The sequence below is a fragment of the Rhinoraja longicauda genome, chromosome 20 (assembly GCF_053455715.1).
Source record: "Rhinoraja longicauda isolate Sanriku21f chromosome 20, sRhiLon1.1, whole genome shotgun sequence".
NCBI classification, from domain to species: Eukaryota; Metazoa; Chordata; class Chondrichthyes; order Rajiformes; family Arhynchobatidae; genus Rhinoraja; species Rhinoraja longicauda.
Genome location: NC_135972.1, coordinates 12,677,843 through 12,703,287, shown reverse-complemented (window position 1 = coordinate 12,703,287; position 25,445 = coordinate 12,677,843). Strand labels below are relative to the sequence as shown.

The 25,445-nt window shown below is 48.2% G+C and overlaps 1 protein-coding gene across 8 annotated transcripts in view; it reads left to right on the top strand.

Moving 5' to 3' along the window:
- Window positions 1–25,445, top strand: part of LOC144603566 (neuronal cell adhesion molecule-like) — a 352,237-nt gene that overhangs the window by 250,478 nt on the left and 76,314 nt on the right. For 6 of the 8 annotated variants that reach the window (XM_078416960.1, XM_078416961.1, XM_078416962.1 and 3 more), the window contains 7 exons: window positions 1,541–1,663; window positions 2,379–2,549; window positions 6,785–6,841; window positions 11,687–11,798; window positions 14,547–14,731; window positions 15,603–15,734; window positions 15,816–15,959. In XM_078416960.1, the coding sequence (XP_078273086.1) occupies window positions 1,541–1,663; window positions 2,379–2,549; window positions 6,785–6,841; window positions 11,687–11,798; window positions 14,547–14,731; window positions 15,603–15,734; window positions 15,816–15,959 (924 nt within the window). The remainder of the gene's footprint in view (window positions 1–1,540; window positions 1,664–2,378; window positions 2,550–6,784; window positions 6,842–11,686; window positions 11,799–14,546; window positions 14,732–15,602; window positions 15,735–15,815; window positions 15,960–25,445) is intronic. The other 2 variants (XM_078416965.1, XM_078416966.1) reach the window with 1 other exon arrangement.

Here is a 25,445-nt window from a genome sequence, read left to right as displayed (position 1 = left end):
TGTTTCTACGTTTGTAGGGTTTCTAGGGTTATGGGTACAGGAAAGACGGATTGAGGTAAAGTTCAATCGTGATCCTTACGGCAAAGAACGAGCAAGAGGCAAAATAGTCCAATGATGAATTAATTAAATGGCAGGCAGTGAAATTGAATAAAATTTAGTGACGTTCAGAAATGAGATTTGACCCCATTTTGTTTTCCTATTTGCCAGGGAATAGGACCCATGCACTTTGAGACATCCTGAGGTTGCAAAAAGGCGCAATATAGATGCAGATCTTGTCAGTGTATTTGTTCCATGAAATATTTAATTCTACTTCTTTAACTGTCTTGTTTCTTTTTCTTTCTAACTAAAGACCTCTTTTTAATCATCAAATTCATCCTGATGGAAGGTAACTGTGGCTGGCACTTGGTTCCAACCTCGCATGCACTGGTTCCTTTGTTCCATTCCCTGATCCCCATTTTCCCTCAGTCTACCTAACCCTAGCACTTCACCTATCACTGCCCCACTGCCTCCGGGAAAGGCAAACAGCGACTGTGCTGAATGGGGCAAAAACAGTAACGTTTACCCCTTTGAAACCGTCAGCATGGTACAAGATTGTCTTTTTCTGACACAATGTTTTCAGGGTTGAGGAGGGAGGGTACACTGTGGTCTGAGCCAGCTTCAGAAAGGACACGTAGATTGAGTTTTGGATAAGCAACCCACTTGATCTGGATGTTCACCATTTCAAGACCTAAGCAGGTTTGAATGAAGGGTGACACAAAACAACTCAGCGGGTCAGGCAGCATCTCTGGAGAAAAGGAATAGGTGACGTTTCGGGTCGAGACCTTTCTTCAGACTGAGAGTCAGGGGAGAGGAAAACTGGAGATATGAACAAATGAATGAAAGGTCAAGGACAAATCAAAGCCAGCAACGATGTGTAGAGCTGGAGAGACGGAATCACAGAGGAGGTGCAACGAGAGAGGGTGTTGCAGAACTCTCGTCGGAGAGAGGAGGAGAACTTCTTCAAAGTGGCCATACCTCCCCTGTTGGGTGACTGTGGGAGTGTCCTGGTTTCAGATGGAGACAGCTCCATTCGGTCCTTGGATCAAACATCTCTCTATAAAGGCATGGTATTTCTGGGCCAGACAATGTTGACCTGGCACTGTAGTTGTGAAGCAGATGCACTGTTATACTCATTCCCATGGTTGACCCTTCTCCACATTATAAAGACAACGTTGCCCAACATAAGTGCATCGAAATCTCTTGGGGGCTGAGGTGAGCAATGTGGGCACTTCTGTTTGAAGTATCAGTGGACAAGGGCCAGATCTTTGATGTTCCATTATTTTAACAGAGGTTCCAACGTGCTTATTGTCCACAGCGTAACCCCATTATTACAGTAGACACAGGAATGCCATACACTTGTTGTTTCTCCCTGGTGTTGTCCCTCACGATTATTGCTGCGTTGTACTGAACAATCAGTTCCCATTAGTTCCACCCCGCAGCGTTGCTTTTAAGGAATGGTTTGCCGTTGTTAAAATGCGTTCTCTTCTGCGTCCATTTCCAGGGTCTCCCATGTGGGCCAAAGAGAAGATCGAGCCTAAGATGGTCCAAGAAGGAGCTCTGCTGGTTCTCCACTGCGATCCGCCATCGGGCCTGCCCCCTCCGATTATCTTCTGGATGGATAATTGTAAGTGCGGAGCCAAGCTTCAGGGCAAGTCTTGGACGAGAGCATAGTGTCATAGTGTCATACAGCACGGAAACAGGTCCTACGGCCTAGCTCATCTATGCCGACCGAGATGCTCGTCCCATTTACCAGCATTGGACCCTCTAAACCTTTCCTGTACATATACCTGTCCAAATGTCATGCACCTGCATTGCACCTACCTCAACCAGTTGCTCTGGCAGCTCGTTCCATATATGATTCAAGATTCAAGATTAAATTTATTGTCACGTGTACCAATTAAGGTACAGTGTACCAACTTTTATGTGGAAAAGGTTGCCCATCTTTCTCTCACCTTAAACCTATGCTCTCGAGTTCCTAATTCCCGATCCCTGTGAGAAAGATTCACCTTATCTATGCCCATCATGATTTTATACACCTCCATAAGATCACTCCCTGTGCTCCAAGGAATGAAGGCCGACCCCGCCCAGCCTCCCCCTACAACTCAGCTGCTCGAATCCTAGCAACATCCTCGTAAATCTCTTCTGCACTCTTTCCTGCTTAATGGCATTTTTCCTACGACAGGGTGACAAAAGCTGAACCCAATGCTCTTGTGTGAGGAGAGACACTGATTTTACCACTTCGTGAAGTCTGGCCACATCACTGAGGCTAAATGCTTGGATAAATAAATCTCTGCCGTTTTTTCATTTCTGAAATCGTTATTCTCTGTGGTCTCTTCCAGCAATGCAGAGGTTTACACAGGACGCCCGCGTTTCACAGGGTCTCAATGGAGACCTCTATTTCTCCAACGTTCAACCAGAGGACACCCGGGCAGATTATATCTGTTATGCCAGGTTCAATCACACTCAAACTATACAACAGAAGCAGCCAATCTCTGTCAAGGTCATGACTCGTGAGTATCGCCTCACTACATGTGTGTTTGATTGCATAAACACTGGTGCTGTAAGATATGTTGGTGCCGGGGAGGTTAAATGCTCCATTCCGGTTTACAATCAAAAGACTGCGGGTTCCAAACTTAAACACTGCGTTCAGTTTGCCAATCTTCTCCGGGATGCTCTGCTTTTCGAGGATGGAGCTTCCCACCCTGGCTCTCTGCTGCCCTCCACTGGGAAGTGTAGCTGTGTGCGCCTGGAGCAGGAACAGCAGGGAGTCCCAGTCTCAATGATCTCCTTGTCGACTCCTGCCATTGAGCTAACAACTGAGCCTTGGTCAAATCGGGCAAGGTGAGCTGAGGAACTCCAGCCCAAGAGATTCAGTGGAAGAATAGAAAGGCAGAATAGTATTTAAATGGCCAGCTTCATATTCAAAAATGAACTGAATATCGTCAAACGTAAAGTTAGCATGCAGATACAGCAAGAATTAAGAAGTAAATATTGCCCAATACATTGAAGGAATTAGAGTGTAAGACTAGGAGCATATTGCAACCATTGTAGGGGTTGTTGGTGGGATCAAGGGTGGATTACCACGTACATTCGAAGCAAGGAACTGCAGATGCTGGTTTACAAAAAGGACACAAAGTGCTAGAGTGACTCAATGGGTCAGGCAGCGTACTTGGAGAACATGGATAGGTGACGTTACCTATCCACATTCTCCAGGCATGCTGCCTGACCCATTGAATCACTCTAGCACTTTGTGACTTATTTTACCACATACTGCAATAGTTTCCTTGTATCAGGAAGGATGTCCTCGGCAGTCGGTGAGAGAAGTTTCACCTGATTCCTTTTCTTATATAGAGCAGAATATCTGATATTCTGTGGTTTGGAAGAATGAGAGGTGTTTTCGTTGAAAAATATAATATTCTTAGAGGAATGGACTGGGTAGATGCCGCCTGTTTGTCCAGTGGGAAAGTCTGTAACAAGTCCTTAGAATAAAGAGTCAACCATTCAGGGTACAGTAATGATGAGGTGGGCCTTGCCTCAGAGGATTGCAAATCGTTGTAATTCTCTGTCCCAAAGAGTTGCAGACACTGAATCCCTAAATACTGAGTCCGGCACGGTGGTGCAGCGGTAGAGTTGCTGCCTTACAGGGCCAGAGATTCGGGTTCGATCCAGACTACGGGGGCTGTTTGTATGGGATTTGTATGTTCTCCCTGTGTGACCACGTGGGTTTCCTCTGGGTGCTCCAGTTTCCTCTCACATTCCAAAGATGATCAGGTTTGAAGGTTAATTGGGTTCTGTGAATTGCCCCTCGTGTGTAGGATAGGACTGGTGTACGAGTCCTATCGTTGCTCGGCGCGGACTCTGGGGGCCAGAGGGCCTGTCTCCATGCTTTATCTTGAAACTAAACTGAACTAAATATGCACTTAAAACTGCGGTGGATAGACAACAGGGGGATTGGCGGTTTTGGGGACTGGGCACGAAAGTGGATTGTTAGATTGGCTCTGACTTTAGGGAATGGAGAATGGCCCCGAATAGCTGAATGGTTCACTCCTGTTCCTATTTTTCATATTTTCTTAAAATAAAAATATATACATTTTTGAAAAGATCGGGGAATTGAAGGAACTGGCACAGAAGAGGAGTTGAGGCCAGGAGTAGATCAGCACTGATCAGTTTAGTCTCTAGACTTTAGAGATACGGTGCGGAAACAGTCCTTCTGCCCGCCGGGTCAATGCCGACCAGGGATCACTCCTTACACGAACACTATCCTACATGCTGGAGACAATCTCCAATGTTTACCGAAGCCAATTAACTTATTAGCCTGTACGTCTTTGGAGTGTGGGAGGAAACCGGAGAACCCAGAAGAAACCCACGCGGTCACAGGGAGAACGTACAAACTCTGTACAGGCAGCACCCGTAGTCGGGACTGAACATGGGTCTCTGGCGCTGTAAGGCAGCAACACTCCCGCTGCGCCACTGCGCCACTGCGCTAACCCCATAGACACGAGCAGGGGATGGTTAAATTGTCCCGAGTGACAGAATGTGGGGGAGTTGATGGAAATGTGGGGAGAATATAATGTGGTTAATGTAAGATTGCTGTAAATGGATGCCTGATTCGATGGTCCAAAGGACCTGGATCCTTGCAGCGTGACTCTATGACTCTCTTCCATTGACGAGAACTTGGGATCAAACGCTTCTGGAAAGGATTCAGCGGAGCACAGATATACAAATGAGCAAGATGCTTGCTTACTGTCTCTGGAATGGCAATCTGTTTCAATAAAGCCTTCAGCAAAACAGCAGAGAGAGAAGTTTGGGGCCAGAGCATTGAGCATCTGCCCAACTGTTTTTCCCCAGAGCTTATGTCAAAGCCAGAATGTAAATGTATCTGTTGATTGATGTTGGTCTGTGTCGTGCAGGAGTTTACAAATTCTGCTTCAGGTATTGCAATACATTTCGTGTTAAAACAAAACAACACATGGTGGTTGGTATTCAGATAAAACATGCCCCAAAGTAGGAAAACCAGTAATCCCAGTCTGGGATAGGAATATATGAATATGCAGTTAAATTATTGTAGAAACAAGGAACTGCTGGTTAATACACAAAAGGACACAAAGTGCTGGAGTAACTCAGCAGGTCAGGCAGCTTCTCTGGAGAATATGGACAGCTGATGCTTTGGGTCGAGACCCTTCTTCAAACTGATTCTGTTCTTACCCCTATCCTTTGTTCCAACTATCTACCTAATAACACCCCCCCCTCTCTCTCCAGCCTCTGTAAACCTATTACCTGCCACACTTTGTCCTGCCTCTCCCTTTTCCCAGCTTTCTACTCCCCCTGCCACTACAAGCAGTCTGAAGAAGGGCCTCGACCCAAAACGTCACCAGTCCATGTTCTCCAGAGATGCTGCCTGACCTGCTGAGTTACTCCAGCACTTTGTGCCCAGTTAAATTATTTCATTGCTAAAAACCGTCTCAAAAAATGCATTGCCTTCCTTTAAGATCTGAGATATTTAAGATAAGAGGGTATAGGATTAGGATGGGTAAAGGGGAAAATTCAAGGCATTGGGCTGTAACTTTTACAATTAGTTCCAGAGATTTCAATGTTAAAGTCAGAAAGCAGCTCTTCAGAAGGAGATACCTCTCCACGAGTGGGAGAGTCTAGGACCAGAGGCCGTAGCCTCAGAATAAAAGGACGTAGCTTTAGAAAGGAGATGAGGAGGAATTTCTTTAGTCAGAGGGTGGTGAATCTGTGGAATTCGTTGCCACAGATGGCTGTGGAGGTCAAGTTATTGGGTATTTTTACGGCAGAGATTGACCGATTCTTGATTCAGGGGTTATGGGAAAAAGGCATGAGAATAGGGTTGAGAGAGAAAGATAGGTCAGCCATGACTGAATGGCTGAGTAGACTCGATGGGCCGAATGGTCTAATTCTGCTCCTATGACGTATGAACCTATGAATCTTTCATTCCCATAGGCTGCTGAGTCTTGATCACATTAGACAATTTCAAACTAGACATAGCGCAGCGGTAGAGTTGCTGCTTTACAGCGAATGCAGCGCCGGAGACTCAGGTTCGATCCTGACTACGGGTGCTGCACTGTAAGGAGTTTGTACGTTCTCCCCGTGACCTGCGTGGGTTTTCTCCGAGATCTTCGGTTTCCTCCCACACTCCAAAGACGTACAGGTATGTAGGTTAATTGGCTGGGTAAAATGTAAAAATTGTCCCTAGTGGGTGTAGGATGGTGTTAATGTGCGGGGATCACTGGGCGGCACGGACTTGGAGGGCCGAAAAGGCCTGTTTCCGGCTGTATATATATGATGATATGATGATGATGATTGATAGATTTTGAAATAACAGAAAATGCTGGAAACATCCAGCAGGCCAAGCAGCATCCATGGAGAGAGAAGCTGAGAGTTAACGTTTCAGGAAGGAGCTGTAGTCAGAACTAGGAAATGCTCAGAAAGAATAGAAAATGTTTTAAGGTGCTGAAAAAATGGAGAGAACTGGAGGGAAATGATGGAGTAACACTGAATCTGCAGGAGGAATTGCTGGTTTGTGGTTCGGTAAGTGCTTTAAGGGTCACGGAGCCAAGCTGTGCAGAATTAGCCACAGATTGGCCATGGATTATAGGACCGGCCTGAGGGGCTGAGTGGCTTAGTCCCTTCTTACATTTGTTTTGCCATTTTGTGTACCAAGTGTGTGAAGTTCTTCAGCTCTCCTCCTTGTTTTTCCTCAATACTCTTGTGTTTGTTTCAGTGAATGCGGTCAATGAGACTTTCGGAGTTTACTCCAATGGCACTGAGCTGTTTGGTGGTGAGTTAAGGTGCCTCCTGGTTTCATGTATTAACACCAGTAGATTCTGTCATCCCAGCCGTAACCATTTCCAGCCCTTTCCCATTCCCAGTCACAGGCCATCCTCCTGTTACTAAACTCGATCTCAATACTCACGTATTGCTTGTGTAGCAGCAATAATCCTAGTGATCACATTAACTTGGTGCTTGTTCTCGGGCTAACACAGTAACAGCTCTTTCGTGCAAATGTATATCCCTCTATAAACTATCAGAGACAGTGAAACCCGTGTAACTTGATTGGGTTTTTGAGGAGGTGTGGAAGATGACTGCGAAGAACGGGGCAGTGGGTGTTGTCTACATGGACCTCTGTCAAACATCCAACAAAATCCCTCGTGGTCAACTGCTCCAGAAGATGAAGGCATGCGAGATCCACAATGACTTGGTAGATTGGATTCAAAGTTGGCTTGGCCATAGTGCAGCCTCCAGACACTTATGTTTGTATATGAGGTCCATTGTTGCTCTCAATGTCTGTTATCAGATGGACAGGATTCGGGTAGCTTGCCCAAAGCTGATCACTGATCAATACTCCCAAAATGTGCCCAAAGGCACCAGGATTGATGTCAGCAACGAAGGCCTCTCTCTGTAGCCAAATAGATTGGCAGTGTTCATGGTGTGGGCTCATGAGATATGACATGGGCCGAGGCAGCTGACCCTTGGTCTGACCCTGACAGTGCTGGGCCTCAGGAACTGAGGAAGGTGATGAGATGACGGCGCCTGGGACTGAGGACTGGTCTGGGGGCCGGGAGGATGGGCAGAGGGCAGGCTCTTGTAGATAAAGGATTGGAGCCAGGGAGTGAAGGGGTTGGTCGCTGACGCGAGTGAAGGTAGAGTTTGCGGCCTCCATCAATGGCCTGAGATTTGGAGTTATTCGGAGTTGAATCGGTGGTCAGACCTTGGACCTTTGACCTGGCGGCAGTTAAAGGATTGAGAGTGGTCAGGCAGCATCTGCAGAGAGCGAAGCTGAGTTAAAACAGTGAGTTGGGGGCCTGTCACGACCACATTGACAGCTATCTCAAGGTAAGTTGGCGGAGGAGGCTTTATCATTGTGGGCAAGGTACATGTGATATCAGTGCAGGTTATGAGTGTCGGATGCCCTGGCCCCAGATGGAATAGGGAAGAAAGGGGAGGTGTCACCTCGGCTGCTTAGTTGTTTTTAAGCTTTGTTCGGATGCGAAACATTGAGCAGCGCTGCCAATCGATGCCTTCAGCTCCTTGTTCTCCAATTGCCCTCCGGCTGTGGCTTGGCTTCAGGAAGTTGAGCTCTGACCAATGATTCTGTGATTTCCTAGAACACCAATGTTCAACGGTGGTACAATGATCTTTCATCTCTGGCCTTTGGTGCACTTTCATCTCTGGCCTTTGTCCAACCTTCTGCCTATAACACCCCCCCCCCCCCCTCCCCCCAACTCACTGCGTTCACCTATTACCTGCCACGCTTTGTCCTCTCTTCCAGCTTTCTTCAATACCCCACCCCTCCCCACACAATCAGGCTGAACAAGGTTCCCAAGCCAAAATGTCACCTATCTTTGTTCTCCAGGGATGCTGCCAGACCTGCAGAGTTACTCCAGCACTTTGTGCTCCTTTTTTGCACCGCCTATTGATTTTGTACGGGCTTTACCCCATCCCACAACAACCCCACCCTTGAACGCAACGCTAAGCAGAGCACCGAGGCTGGAAGGAGAGTGAGAGGATGCTTCATTTTAGACAATAGACAATAGACAATAGGTGCAGGAGTAGGCAATTCAGCCCTTCGAGCCAGCACCGCCATTCAATGCGATCATGGCTGATCACTCTCAATCAGTACCCCGTTCCTGCCTTCTCCCCATACCCCCTCACTCCGCTATCCTTAAGAGCTCTATCCAGCTCTCTCTTGAAAGCATCCAACGAACTGGCCTCCACTGCCTTCTGAGGCAGAGAATTCCACACCTTCACCACTCTCTGACTTTTATCTGGAACCTCTGCAGACAACATGACAGAGTAATTAAACTTAATTGCTAGCAAACTGTCATTGTCAAGTCACCGGAGCTGAAGAACATTTGCCCTGTTGCACCGTCTGCATTTTTATTGCTTTGTTGTTTGCATAAATAAATAGACAGCGGCAGAGCTACAAACCTAGCCCGTTGCAGAAGGCAGTAGCTCTCAGCCAGACTGCCATGTCAGAATAAAACAATAAGTCAAGGGTCATTGCATGCGATACAGACGGTTTCTGAAAAGAGCAAAGCGTCAAGAACGTTTATTCGTTAAATGCACCAGATCAATGTCATTCTTACTTACTGCACCTCTTCTACACACAGCAAACCTACCCTAAAAAGGAAATAAATCCATACTCTGTGTAGGAAGGAACTGCAAATGCAGGTTTACACCGACGATAGACACAACATGCTGGAGTAACTCAGCGAGACAGGCAGAATCTCTGGAGAGAAGGAATGGTCGAGACCCAAAATGTCACCCATTCCTTCTCTCCAGAGATGCTGCTTGTCCCGCTGAGTTACTCCAGCATTTTGTGCAGCTTGCTTTCCCCCCCCCCCCATCCCTGCAATCATTCTGAACAAAGGTCCCGACCGGAAACGTCACCCATCCATGTTCCCCTGGGATTCTGGCTGATCCGATGAGTTACTCCAGCATTTTGTCTCTTTTCTTGGTAAACCATCTGCAGTTCTTTATTTCTACAAATAAATCCACACAATCTAATATAGCATTTACACAAGGGAACATGTATATTCAATTCACTGTTTAAATTAATATATTGCTATAAATTCACTCAACCCCTTGGTATCTCTGTTCGTTGAACTTGTTGCAGCTAACTGTAATTATCCACTCCTGGTCCAGCTCTTCTGGATTGCTTCTCCAGATAAGCCTCACACATTGGGTGTCCCATCCTATTTTTCCAATACTTGCCTCAATACAATTCCCTTTCATAACTATGAGTACGTTATGTAACGGTTTCTAATCCCTGTCTTCACTGTGGGGAATTGATGCTCTCCCATTGAAGAGCTCTCTGCATAACACACAACAGTCTTGTCCATCACCGCCATTAGATATCGTATGTGGTCTATTACTCGATGCCATGAGCAATCTCAACTTTGGTTGCTCCGTCAGATGTCTCTGTTTCCACACAATCTGTACCCTGACTCCCACTTTGACTCACTGTGGACCCTGAACCTTTTCCTCCCCCTTCTGTTGCTGATGAGGACAAGAGTTTATCTCCCCAGTCTTTCTCTTTGTTGATCATCTCCAACGCTGGCACATGTTTCCAGCCTGTTGCAGTCTGCTGTTCTTTTCAGGGCCGAGTCCGTATCTCGGTAATATCCTTCAGGTGAGCTTTGGAACTTTTTTGTTTAGTTTAGTTTAGAGATACAGCATGGAAACAGGCCCTTCGACCCACCGACCAGACACATTAACACCACCCTACACACACTAGAGCCAATTTGACATTGATACCAAAACCAACGATCCTACAAACCCGTACATCTGACTTCACATTGCGATGCAGTTCTCTCAAACATCCAACTGACGTAGATTTAATTGCAGCGATCTCGTAAGATGCTTCACCTGTATTTGGAATTGGTGCAGTCTAGCAGTTGGGGCTGAGACGATGCTGAAGTCGGTCAAGACAAGGCGTCACAATATCACCACAAAGATCTGTCACCGCAGAGTTGAATACACGATGAGAGGATGATAGACGACCTCATTAAACCCAGGAGGTAGTGACTCATCACACACCGTGTCCATCGTTTGAGTTATGATGGAGGAGAGTGTGACTTGTGATCAGTTGCTAAAAGTATTTTGGGAGAAGGCACCATGAAGTTTGTCTGTTTGCAAATAAGGTGCCCATTGATCGACACATAGCAGGCATGTGGATGAGAGACGATGCCTGTCTTTGTGCAAGTTCTTTTGTTTAATAAGCCAGTTTATTAGTTTAACTTACTGCCTCTCTTCTGCTTGCTCAGAGAGCAACAGTAGTGGAGTGTCTTCATTGAGGGGGGTGGGCAAGCAGCCGTGTGCTGCTCCATAGTTGCGGCTTGTTGGGAAAGGGGCAGGCAATGTCTTACTTGGCCTTGTAATGTGTCCAATATCGGTCATCCCTTGAAGGACAGTTGGAAAGAAATGGCATCATGTGGGGAGACAGGGCCGAGACTTTGGTCATTGGCGGTTAAAGTAGTCAAGGGGTGCAGATCGAGATGCCCACCGCGGACCTCGAAGGATTGATCAGTGGGGCAGAGATTGGGAGTGGGGCCGGATGGGGATGGGTTAAGAGGTTAGGGCTGGAACTCGGAGGTTGGGGGTAGGGGTGGGGGGGGGGGGGGGGGGAGAGAGGATGAGGGGAATATTGTCAAGGTGTCAGGATGGAGTAGGGCAGGTGATGGGTTGACTGAGGCAGTGTGCGAGTGGTGTACTGAGATGTGAAGACACAACGCAAGAGGGACATACTTGCTAAATGTCCCCGTCCAATGTGCTGCTCTGGATAAACCCAAGTAATTAACACTTTGTCCCCAAATTTTAACGAGGGAATGTGTTTAAAGATAGTGCTGCTCCTACCTCCTTCATCACCACCACCTCCCTGCATCTTGGAGATGAATCTTCAGTTCTTGACGACTCTAAGCCTAACCTGAAGGGCTGGTGACCCTGAATGTGCGTTCATTGTCCATGCTTAACCTCCTCTGATCAGTACTAATACACCGATACTGCCTAAAGCAGTTTTGGGATCATTTTGCCTGCAGTCTACCTTTGATTCCTGCATTTCAGCATTGAGCGCTCACTGTTTAATTTGGATTGATTGATCTGCCAGTGGTTTTTGCTCTTGCAGACAGCCTTGTGGGCGAGCGAAAGCCCAGAATCCTCACACCCAAGGGTGCAAGCAGCAGGAAGACCGTGCTGAGAGGACAAACCCTGTACTTGGAGTGCATTGCTGAAGGCCTGTAAGTTGACCTGACCCTTTTGAGGGTGACTTGTTCTCCTTACGTTGCCTCTTTCAGAGGAGAGAGTACATCAATTCCTCTTCGGGACACCTTTGGATTGTGGAGGTAGTTCTGAGAGTCCTCTTAAACTCAATAGACTAAATGGTCTCTATGTCATGTGAGAACATGAGATTCTCTACAAGGGAGGGCTTTATATTAGTCATACTGTATAGAAACAGACCCTTTGGCTAAATTCATCCATGCCGACCAAGATACCCCATAGGAGCTAGTTCCATTTGCCCACATTTGGCTCATGTCCCTCAAAACCTTTCCTATCCATGTATCTATCCAAGTGCTCATATGGGAAGATAGACACAAAGTGCTACAGTAACTCAGCGGGTCAGACAGCATCTCTGGAGAAAAGGAATAGGTGAAGTTTTGGGTCGAGACCTTTCTTGAGCGTTTAAAGACAGTGTTGGTCCCACATCCTTCTTCCCCACCACCAAAGAATAATGTTCTTTGGGGTTACGAAAGCCAGTTCTGAGGAGGATGGGCCTTGTACTGGTCTGATGGTTAAACCTCATCAGAAGGAAGACAAGGGTCACAGAGAGGTTAACATGGATTTAGTGGGGAACAGGTACAGGAAGGTCGTGCTGAAAAGGGGAAAATAGGTGGAAAAACAATCGTCAGAGTAAAATAGCACCAGAGGAAGATTTTAGGGAGAATCAGATAAAGAGAGAATACAAAAAGTTTTTGGATAGGTCTGTGGTGTGTACATGTAAATACAAGATGTAATTTAAATACGTTTGATGACCTGCATGCACAATTAATCATGTGAAATTATGATGTTAAGAAAAATCAGAGGTCTGGCTAAATGAGGGCAGGGATGGGTTCCGGATATTCGTGGAATTAAGATGTTCTTACAGAGGAGGTGTGAGGAGAGGTATTGATTAAGGAAAATTCAGCAGTCCTGAAGAGAGAACAGGTCCTGGAGCAATCAAGCTCAGAATAGATCTGTTTGGAATTTTATTAAAAAAACATTCCATTAACCTCTGGCATGAAACTATAGGTTGCCAACTTGGATGTTGAGTAAATTTGCATTGGAGTTGCAGATATGCAAAATTCATTAGATAGTGATAACAGGGAACCCCAACTGTGCAAACATAGACTCGGCTAGCAATAATATATCAGGCAAAGGAGTGGAGGAGTTTCTGAAAGGTGTCCATGAAAACTTCCTCCAACTGAACTTTTTTGACCCCAAAAAAACTTGTCAATGCAGGGCTTGGTGGTGGGAAATAAGACAGGCCCAACGGAGCTGGTGGAATGAGCGGCAATATGCCAGATTAAATTTAATGTTGATAGTTGTTTAGTTTAGTTTAGTTTAGAGATACAGTGCGGAAATAGGCTCTTTGACCCACCAAGTCCGCGCTGACCAGCGATCCCTGCACACGAACACTATCACTATCCTACACCCACTAGGGACCATTTACAATTATAGCAAGCCAATTAACATACAAACCTGTACGTCTTTGGAGTCTGGGAGGAAACCGGTTGATCCCAGAGAAAAACCACGCAGGTCCCGGGGAGAACGTACAAACTCCGTACAGACAGCACCCGTAGTCAGGATCGAACCCGGGTCTCAGGTGCCGTAAGGCAGCAACTCTACCGCTGCGCCACTGTGCCGCTCTTTGTGAAGCGTTGATTTTTGGAGGGAAGAATGAAAAGAGACAATATAAACTACAGGACACAATTTTATAAAGGCTACAGGAACAGTAAAGAGTTACACATGTGCACAGTTCATTGAGACAGGCAGGACAGGTTGAGAAAGTGTGCAAGGAAGTACATGGGATCCTAGGCTTTATAATGGAAGCATAGAGCACATGAGCAAAGATGCCACGCTGACCCTTTGCATGAACAGCTGACTTGTGGACTGCGACATCTGTAATATCACGATGAGATAGTTGCCAGGTGAATAATTCCTTCAGTGATGTTGGTTGATGGATAACGTTTGGTCAGAGCACCAGGTTGAAGTCTCCTGCTCTTCACGTAATGTCCAGCAATGTTCACCAGATTGATCCCTGGGATGGCAGGACTTTCATATGAAGAAAGACTGGGTAGACTAGGCTTAAACTCGCTGGAATTTAGAAGACTGAGGGGGGATCTTATAGAAACATATAAAATTCTTAAGGGGTTGGAGAGGCTAGATGCGAGAAGATTGTTCCCGATGTTTGGGAAGTCCAGAACCAGGGGTCACAGCTTAAGGATAAGGGGGAAGTCTTTTAGGACCGAGATGAGGAAACATTTCTTCACACAGAGAGTGGTGAGTCTGTGGAATTCTCTGCCACAGAAGGTAGTTGAGGCCAGTTCATTGGCTATATTTAAGAGGGAGTTAGATGTGGCCCTTGTGGCTAAAGGGATCAGGGGGTATGGAGAGAAGGCAGGTACAGGTTACTGAGCTGGATGACCAGCCATGATCATATTGAATGGCGGTGCAGGCTCGAAGGGCCGAATGGCCTACTCCTGCACCTATTTTCTATGTTTCATGTCCATTCAAGGGGCAAAATAGAAATCTGATGAACACCAGATCTGAGAAACAGGACATAGTCCTGTGCTATGTTCACTCACCACTGTCCTGTAGGGTAGAGAAATTTTCCATTCACATTTCCCCGTAGAACCTGTTTATTCTCCTAGGACTGATATATTTTTTTAATGAACATTTATGACCTTGTTAAAGACATTTTCACCTGAGGTTCGTCTATTCCATTCCAGGCCAACTCCAGTGATCTCTTGGACTAAAGAAGGGGGAGAGCTGCCTGCTCACAGAGTCTTTGAGATCAATTTTAAGAAGACCCTGAAAATCATTCACGTATCGGAGGCAGACGCAGGGAAATACCGATGCACTGCGAAGAATTACTTGGGAACCAGTTCACATGTCATCACAGTGAACGTCAAAGGTTTGGCTCCACGCGCTGTAATAATTCACAAGTTCATAAGTGAGAGGAGTAAAAATTAGGCCATTCGGCCCATCAAGTCTACTCCGCCATTCAATCATGGCTGGTCTACATCTCTCCCTCAACCCCATTCTCCTGCCTTCTCCCCGTAACCCCTGACACCCATACTAATCAAGAACCCATTTGTCACACAGGAGATTGTACTATGTACACTGGACCAAGCGAAAAGGGTATTTATCTGCAAAGGAAAGAATGACAGAATTAAACTTTTATTTCTTTTCTCCGATCTTGAAACACTTTAGTGTGATAATATCCAAGGACCATCAACGAGACAAACATGGTCTTCTGTTAACATGTGATGGTGAGCTCAATAATCAGTTAATTTGTCATCGTTAATATTGGTCAGGATAAGTTCCATAAATTCATAAGTCATAGGAGTAGAATTAGGCTATTTGGCCCATCGAGTCTTGTCCACCCTTCAATCATGGCGGATCTTTAGTTTAGTTTTACAGGTACAGGGTGGAAACAGGCCCTTCGGCCCATTGTGTCCGTGCCGACCGGCGATCCCCATACACTAACACTATCCTACACACGAGAGACAATTTACATTTTTTTACTGAAGACAATTACCCTATAAACCTGTACGTCTTTGGAGTGTGGGAAGAAACTGGAGCACCCGGAAAAATCCACCCGGTCATAGGGAGAACCAGCAAACTCCATACGGACAGCACCCGTAGTCAGGATCGAACCTGGATCTCTAGTGCTATGAGGCAGCAACTCTACCGCTGTGCCACCGTGCTGCTGAGCAATAAGTGCGAGGGTTGCCGGCTGTCCATGGGTGGCAAGGCTCTGACTGCAATTTGCTTTTCCGCAGCCGCACCGTACTGGATCAATGAGCCAAAGAACCTGGTCCTGGCTCCAGGGGAAGATGGGAGACTAATCTGCAGAGCTAACGGCAACCCAAAGCCCGCCATCACTTGGATGGTCAACAGTTTTCCCATTGATAGTGAGTATGAGGTCTGTCTGAATGATTTTTGTTTGCTGTGAAAGCTCTGGCGGGGAATGCTGACTTCTTTGTGTTTGACAGATGCCCCAAGTGATATCAGCAGGAAAATAATGGACGACACCATCAGCTTCACCAAGGTCCAGGTCTCATCCAGTGCCGTCTACCAGTGCAACGCTTCGAATGTGCACGGATACTTGTTGGCAAATGCGTTTGTCAATGTCCTCGGTAAGATTTCCGTCTGCCTTGTGTGCGTCTGCCGTTCTCCCACTCTATAAGCCCTTCTTGAACTGATGAAGTGAACAGGTCCCCACGCCAACCAATGAGGTAGACCAAGCAGGAGCAGTTTATGGGGGTTGGAGGGGAGGTGAGCAGAAGTGCAAAATAGGCATTAACAACTGTGGAAGACCTGATTGTCGATCTATTGATCTCAACCTTAAGCGTTCTCATTAACCAAGAATTCTCAATCGTTTCATAAGTTCATTAGTGATAGGAGCAGAATTAGGTCCATTCGGCCCATCAAGTCTACTCCACCATCCAATCATGGCTGATCTATCGTTCACTCTTAACCCCATTCTCCTGCCTTCTCCTCATCACCCCTGACACCTGTATTAATCAAGAATCTATCTATCTCTTCCTTCAAGATATCTATTGACAGCCGCCAGAGCCTTCTGCGACAGATTCACCACCCTATTGACAGCCGCCAGAGCCTTCTGCGACAGATTCACCACCCTTTGGGGCAGGAAATTCCAAAGATTCAAAATCCTCCAAAGAAATGAATTCTCAATGCAGCCTCGAAGAATGGTCGGTTCTCCTGGGACTGTGCCCTCAGTTTTAAAGTCTCCACTCAGGGAAACAGCCGCCCTGCACCTCTGCTGTAAATTCACCTCAGCATTCTTTTCCTTTCACTGAGATCCCTCACCTCAGGGGACATCTCTGTCATCATCAGGGATTGGTCTGCTCACCCCAGCCTCAATAGACAATAGATAATAGGTGCAGGAGGAGGCTATTCGGCCCTTCGAGCCAGCACCGCCATTCAATGTGATCATGGCTGATCATTCTCAATCAGTACCCCGTTTCTGCCTTCTCCCCATACCCCCTGACTCCGCTATCCTTAAGAGCTCTATCTAGCTCTCTCTTGAATGCATTCAGAGAATTGGCCTCCACTGCCTTCTGAGGCAGAGAATTCCACAGATTCACAACTCTCTGACTGAAAAAGTTTTTCCTCATCTCAGTTCTAAATGGCCTACCCCTTATTCTTAAACTGTGGCCCCTTGTTCTGGACTCCCCCAACATTGGGAACATGTTTCCTGCCTCTAACCTGTCCAACCCCTTAATAATCTTATATGTTTCGATAAGATCCCCTCTCATCCTTCTAAATTCCAGCCTCGAAGGTAACGCCATCCTTTCCTGGATATGGAGATCACATCAGGGTGGATATCAACAAAATCAAGTCCTTGTGTCAACACTTGACAATCTGCCTGCACGTGATCCAAATCCCTCCATTTCCTTTATGTTCATGTATCCGTTTAAATGCTTCTTAAACTATCACGTTTGCTTAGTCTGAAGGGTCTCGACCAGAAAAGTCACCTGTTCCTTTTCTCCAGAGATGCTGCCTGACCCGCTGAGTTACTGTGGCATTTTGTATCTCTCACCAGTGGAAGCCAGCATCTGCAGTTCCTTCCCCCACATGTCTGCTTGCTCTATCATCCCAGGAAGCATGTTCCAGGCAACAGCCACTCTGCTGTAATGGATGAACTTGCTCCACACATCTCCTTTAAACATTCCCCCTTTCACCTTGAAGCAATGCCCTCCAGTCTGATGTTTTTACCATGCAAAACTGTCAGTTTGCCATACCACAGTTAACAATGGCCTATCTCCTTTATCATTGTTATTTTTTTTGCATATCTTTCATTCATTTCTTCTATATCTCTCTATATCACCGTCTATATCTCTAGTTTCCCTTTCTCCTGACTCTCAGTCTAAAGAAGGGTCTCAACCCAAAACGTCACCTCTTCCTTTTCTCCAGAGATGCTGTCGAACCCGCTGAGCTACTCCAGCATTTTGTGTCGATCTTTGCCATATCTGTGCTGCTTATAACTTTATAATGTTCTAGCTGGTCCCCCTCAGCTTCTGAAGCTCCAGAGAAACCAGTCCTCGTTTTCCATGCTCTCCTTATAGGTAATAACCTCTAATCCTGGCAACAAACTGGTGAACAACTGCCCTCTCTTTAAAGTTTCCACATTCTTCCCTCTAAAAGAAATGCATGCAATATTTGAAATGTGACATAACCAAAGCTCCAGCCATCTACAGCATGACTTGCTGACTCTTATAATTAATTCCAGGAACCACTGAAGGCAAGCATGCCTTCTTTACCACCCTAGTGACCGTGTTGCCACTTTTAGGGACCTTTGGACTTGTCTCTCAAAATCCTTCTGTACATCAGTGCTCCTAATGGTTCTGCCATTTAATGAACAGGTGTGGCGGCTCCCGAGGGTCGGGCCATACCACTCACGACCCCTCAGCACGGGAATGGGTCGAGCCAAGGAGACGGACTTCGGCCGGGAGTATAAAGGTCAAGGACCGCATGACTCTCATCCCCTTTTGGAGTTCCAGAGATACAGTAAACACGCTTTCGTTAACCTTGCCTACTTGTCGTTATTTTGGCCTACTTGGCCCACTACATTGGTGACCCCGAACGGTCCATTATAGAAAAATGGACAAGACATGGGGCTCAGCCTTCGCCTCGCTGTCCGAGGGCGCTACACCGGCTATCGGGGCAATTTCTGTAGCCCTCCCTACCTTTTGGACCCACCGACCCCACGTCTGGTTCCAGCAAGCTGAGGTATATTTCCAGCTCAAATCCATCCGGTCGGATGATACACGGTTTTTCTACCTGGTTGGAGCCCTGGACCAGGACACGGTCCAGCGGGTAACCGAGTTCCTCGCCGACCTACCGACCCAAGGTAAATACAAGGCGCTTAAAGATCTATTGCTGGAAACTTACCGGCTCCCGAGAATGGAGCGGGCTAAAAGAATCCTCCAAATGCCTCCCCTGGGCGACCGGCGCCCATCCGCGCTGCTTAGTGACATGCTCGCGTTGCTGGACGGTCACAAACCTTGCCTTCTTTTTGACTATGTATTTCTCCACTTACTGCCGTCCGACATTCGCATGCAGCTCAGTGAAGGGCCTCAGGGCCATCCGAGAATGCGAGAGTTTCCTCGACAGGACCTATTGTGAGGCTGTCACGCCAAGGGTCCAGGTCGAGCGAAGGTGGGAGACTGTTTCAGGGGGGAGTGGACGTGGACGTGGACTACAGGAGACCCCAGTGGCTGTGCCTATTGCAAATAGGTATACCCTCTTGGGAACTGTCGGGGCAGAAGACGTTTCCAGTCCGAGTGGCGGACCTGTTGGCAAGGATACTCGACAGGGGAGACCGAAGTCTGGAAGAGCCGTAGTGGTCGGTGACTCCATAGTCCGAGGGACGGACAGAAGATTCTGTGGCAGCAGGAGGGACTTGAGGATGGTCTGTTGCCTCCCTGGTGCCAGGGTTCAACACATCACAGACCGGCTTCAGAAAATCCTAGTGAGGGAAGGCGATCAACCTGAAGTCGTTGTGCACGTGGGCACGAATGACGTCGGGCGGAAGAGGAAGGAGGTGCTACAGCGGGAGTTTAGAGAGTTGGGAAAAGCACTGAGAAGTAGGACGTCGAAGGTGGTTATCTCTGGACTGCTACCGGTACCTCGTGCTGGTGAGGCCAGGAACAGAGAGATAGAGGGTATGAATTTATGGCTGAGGGGCTGGTGCAGAGAGCAGGGATTTCGATTTCTGGACCACTGGGATCTCTTCTGGGCTAGGGGTGACTTGTACAAAAGGGACGGGTTGCATCTTAACAGCAGGGGGACAAACATTCTGGCAGGCAGGTTTGCTAGTGTGACACCTGTGGCTTTAAACTAAGTAGTGGGGGGGAGGGGTTAACAAATTGTGAATATGAAGATGAGGTAAAAGGGAATACAGGAGATATTGCAAAAGACTCTCGGAAGAATGGGAACAGAAGTTCTAGAGCGGAAAAGAAATTAAGGGCAGGGCCAATTGTGAACGATGTGAGAGAGGAGGTAAATACAGAAGTTAAAGTGTTGTACTTAAATGCGCGTAGTATAAAAAATAAAGTGGATGAGCTTGAGGCTCAGTTAGTCATGGGCAAGTATGATGTTGTAGGGATCACTGAGACATGGTTACAAGAGGACCAGGGCTGGGAACTGAATATCCAGGGGTACACAACGTATAGAAAAGACAGACAGGTGGGCAGAGGGGGTGGGGTTGCTCTGATGGTAAGGAATGATATTCATTCCCTTGCAAGGGGTGACATAGAATCAGGAGATGTTGAATCAGTATGGATAGAAATGAGAAATTGTAAGGGTAAAAAGACCCTAATGGGAGTTATCTATAGGCCCCCAAACAGTAGCCTCGACATAGGGTGCAAGTTGAATCAGGAGATAAAATTGGCGTGTCAAAAATGTAATGCTACTGTGGTTATGGGAGATTTCAACATGCAGGTAGACTGGGAAAATCAGGTTGGAAATGGACCCCAGGAAAGAGAGTTTGTAGAGTGCCTTCGAGATGGATTCTTAGAACAGCTTGTACTGGAGCCTACCAGGGAGAAGGCAATTCTGGATTTAGTGTTGTGTAATGATCCTGATCTGATAAGGGGACTAGAGGTAAAAGAGCCATTAGGAGGCAGTGATCACAACATGATAAGTTTTACTCTGCAAATGGAAAGGCAGAAGGGAAAATCGGAAGTGTCGGTATTACAGTATAGCAAAGGGGATTACAGAGGCATGAGGCGGGAGCTGGCCAAAATTGATTGGAAGGAGGCCCTAGCAGGGAAGACGGTAGAACAGCAATGGCAGGTATTCCTGGGAATAATGCAGAGGTTGCAGGATCAATTTATTCCAAAGAGGTGGAAAGACTCTAAGGGGAGTAAGAGACACCTGTGGCTGACGAGGGAAGTCAGGGACAGCATAAAAATTAAGGAGAGGAAGTATAACATAGCAAAGAAGAGTGGGAAGACAGAGGATTGGGACTCTTTTAAAGAGCAACAAAAGTTAACTAAAAAGGCAATACGGGGAGAAAAGATGAGGTACGAGGGTAAACTAGCCAATAATATAAAGGAAGATAGCAAAAGTTTTTTTAGGTACGTGAAGAGGAAAAAAATAGTCAAGGCAAATGTGGGTCCCTTGAAGACAGAAGCAGGGGAATTTATTATGGGGAACAAAGAAATGGCAGACGAGTTAAACCGTTACTTTGGATCTGTCTTCACTGAGGAAGATACACACAATCTCCCAAATGTTCTAGGGGCCGGAGAACCTAGGGTGATGGAGGAACTGAAGGAAATCCACATTAGGCAGGAAATGGTTTTGGGTAGACTGATGGGACTGAAGGCTGATAAATCCCCAGGGCCTGATGGTCTGCATCCCAGAGTACTTAAGGAGGTGGCTCTAGAAATAGTGGAAGCATTGGAGATCATTTTTCAATGTTCTATAGATTCAGGATCAGTTCCTGTGGATTGGAGGATAGCAAATGTTATCCCACTTTTTAAGAAAGGAGGGAGAGAGAAAACGGGGAATTATAGACCAGTTAGTCTGACATCAGTGGTGGGGAAGATGCTGGAGTCAATTATAAAAGACGAAATTGCTGAGCATTTGGATAGCAGTAACGGGATCATTCCGAGTCAGCATGGATTTACGAAGGGGAAATCATGCTTGACAAATCTACTGGAATTTTTTGAGGATGTAACTAGGAAAATTGACAAGGGAGAGTCAGTGGATGTGGTGTACCTCGACTTTCAGAAAGCCTTCGACAAGGTCCCACATAGGAGATTAGTGGGCAAAATTAGGGCACATGGTATTGGGGGTAGGGTACTGACATGGATAGAAAATTGGTTGACAGACAGAAAGCAAAGAGTGGGGATAAATGGGTCCCTTTCGGAATGGCAGGCAGTGACCAGTGGGGTACCGCAAGGTTCGGTGCTGGGACCCCAGCTATTTACGATATACATTAATGATTTAGACGAAGGGATTAAAAGTACCATTAGCAAATTTGCAGATGATACTAAGTTGGGGGGTAGTGTGAATTGTGAGGAAGATGCAATAAGGCTGCAGGGTGACTTGGACAGGTTGTGTGAGTGGGCGGATACATGGCAGATGCAGTTTAATGTAGATAAGTGTGAGGTTATTCACTTTGGAAGTAAGAATAGAAAGGCAGATTATTATCTGAATGGTGTCAAGTTAGGAGGAGGGGGAGTTCAACGAGATCTGGGTGTCCTAGTGCATCAGTCAATGAAAGGAAGCATGCAGGTACAGCAGGCAGTGAAGAAAGCCAATGGAATGTTGGCCTTCGTAACAAGAGGAGTTGAGTATAGGAGCAAAGAGGTCCTTCTACAGTTGTACCGGGCCCTGGTGAGACCGCACCTGGAGTACTGTGTGCAGTTTTGGTCTCCAAATTTGAGGAAGGATATTCTTGCTATGGAGGGCGTGCAGCGTAGGTTCACTAGGTTAATTCCCGGAATGGCGGGACTGTCGTATGTTGAAAGGCTGGAGCGATTGGGCTTGTATACACTGGAATTTAGAAGGATGAGGGGGGATCTTATTGAAACATATAAGATAATTAGGGGATTGGACACATTAGAGGCAGATAACATGTTCCCAATGTTAGGGGAGTCCAGAACAAGGGGCCACAGTTTGAGAATAAGGGGTCGGCCATTTAGAACGGAGATGAGGAAGAACTTTTTCAGTCAGAGGGTGGTGAAGGTGTGGAATTCTCTGCCTCAGAAGGCAGTGGAGGCCAGTTCGTTGGATGCTTTCAAGAGAGAGCTGGATAGAGCTCTTAAGGATAGCGGAGTGAGGGGGTATGGGGAGAAGGCAGGAACGGGGTACTGATTGAGTGATCAGCCATGATCGCATTGAATGGCGGTGCTGGCTCGAAGGGCTGAATGGCCTACTCCTGCACCTATTGTCTATTGTCTATTGTCTATTGATGATCTCCAGGCCCTCGGCAGGCGTGCAGACGCCCTTTGGGCGGCGCGCAGTGATGACGTCATGACGCTGCGCGTCACTCCGGCAGCGCCCGAAATAGCCTGGTCGGGAGGGGCGGCTGTGGAAGGAGTCAAACCTGCGCCCCGGAGGCCTGCACGGGCTCCCCCGGCGGCAGCCGCAGGTACTGCACCTGCTTTTCAACGACAGCAGGCTTCAGACAACACCTTGGTTAAGAACTGGTGTTATTACCACCAGCGCTGGGGTGCTGCAGCCCGACGATGCCGCCTGCCATGTGCGTATCCGGGAAACGCTGTGGCCGGCTGCCAGTAGACCCCGCGGCGGCCGGCCAGATTCACCGCCTTTTTGCTTGGGATCGGGTTTCGGGTAATCGTTTTCTTGTGGATACCGGGGCAGAGTTGAGCGTGCTGCCTCCTTCGATGCAGGACATTCATTCTGGGAAGCGCGGTTCCGCCCTCACCGCTGCGAATGGAACCAGCATTCGCACCTATGGCGTGCGCACGGTGAAGATCACCTTCGGCTCTTGCCACTTTACTTGGCAGTTCACCGTGGCCGACGTCTCACAACCGTTGCTCGGGGCGGACTTTTTGCGGGCGCATTCCCTCCTGGTGGATGTCAGGAGGCAGCAATTGGTCCACAGTGCAACAATGCAGCCCATTACATTAGGGTTGGCCCGACCAAGCTCCTGGCCCTGTACCAGGCGGTACGTCACTTCCGCTACTTTCTGGAGGGACGTCCGTTCACAGCATTCACGGACCACAAGCCACTAACTTTCGCCTTCACGAAGGTTGCAGACCCGTGGTCCGCCCGACAACAGCGTCAGTTGGCGTACATTTCAGAGTACACAACCTCCATCCGTTTCGTGGAGGGGAAAGAAAACCGGGTGGCCGACGCGTTGTCGCGCCCCGCCGTCGAGGTAGTTTTGGATGTGGCGCCTGGCATTGACTATTCAGCCCTGGCGGTGGCTCAACTGGTGGACGACGAGATACCCGCCTACCGGACTGCCATCTCCGGCCTCCGCCTTGAGGATGTCCCTCTCGGCCCCAATGGAGCGACAATTTTGTGCGACGTGTCATTGGGCCAACCACGCCCCATCGTGCCTGCTGCCTGGCGCAGGCGGATTTTCGATGTAATCCACGGGTTGGCTCACCCATCCATCCGGACGACAGTCGCACTGGTGGCCACACGGTTCATGTGGCACGGTCTCCGCAAGCAGGTTGGCAATTGGGCCCGAACCTGCGTCGCGTGCCAGACGGCGAAGATCCAGCGCCACGTCCGGGCGCCTCTCCAGCAAATCGGTCTGCCAAACCGCCGATTTGACCACCTGCACGTGGACATTGTGGGTCCCCTCCCGACTTCGAGGGGCATTACTCACCTCCTCACGGTGGTTGACAGGTTCACCCGGTGGCCAGAGGCCATACCATTGACCGACACGTCCACGGCCACGTGTGCTCGAGCGTTGGCTGCAAATTGGATCGCACGCTTTGGGGTGCCGGTGGACCTTACATCAGACCGGGGACCACAGTTCACCTCTGAGTTGTGGTCAGCCATGGCTGAGCTGTTAGGGGTTCGGCTTCACCACACCACGGCCTACCATCCGCAGGCTAACGGCCTGGTGGAGAGGTTCCACCGGCAGCTCAAGGCTGCGTTGAAGGCACGACTCTCCGGCCCCGATTGGATGGACGCACTGCCGTGGGTCTTATTAGGCATCCAGACGGCACCCAAGGAGGACCTCGCAACGTCATCAGCCGAGCTCGTCTACGGGTCGCCGCTCACCGTGCCCGGGGAGTTCGTGCCCTCATCGCCGGGGCAGCAGGAACCGTCCTCGTCCACCCTAAAGCGCCTTCGTGAGCGAGTGGGAAAACTGGCACCCGTCCCTACGTCTCACCATGGGACGTTCCACCCGCACGTCCCATTGGCCCTTCGAGATTGTGCCTACGTTTTTCTCCGCCGCGACGCCCATCGAGCACAGCTTCAGAGACCTTATGAGGGCCCTTTCAAGGTGCTGAAGCACGGTGAGACAACTTTTGTGTTGGACATGGGGGGCCGACCGGAGGCCGTGTCAATTAATCGCCTCAAGCCAGCGCACTTGGACATTGACCAGCCGGTGCGGGTTGCACAGCCTCGGCCGCGCGGGGGCCCCCCTTTACAAGTGCCTCCAACACCGCACCCGCCGATCCCCTCATCTCGACCGGTATTTGTACCCCCTTCTCTGCCCCCGCCAGCCCCCCCGGTTGTCCCTTCAGCTGAGCCCCCGCCAGACCCCCCGTCGGACGGGTACCGTACACGGTTCGGTCGACTAGTGCGACCACCGGTGCGCTTCGTGCCTCTGGTTCTGGGGGGGGGGTCCTGTGGCGGCTCCCGAGGGTCGGGCCATACCACTCACGACCCCTCGGCACGGGAATGGGTCGAGCCAAGGAGGCGGACTTCGGCCGGGAGTATAAAGGTCAAGGACCGCATGACTCTCATCCCCTTTTGGAGTTCCAGAGATACAGTAAACACGCTTTCGTTAACCTTGCCTACTTGTCGTTATTTTGGCCTACTTGGCCCACTACACAGGTATAATTTCCCTACATTTGACCTCTTAAACTGCAATACTTTACACTTGTCTGCATTGATCTCCATCTCCCATTGCTCCACCCATGTCTGCAACTGATCTT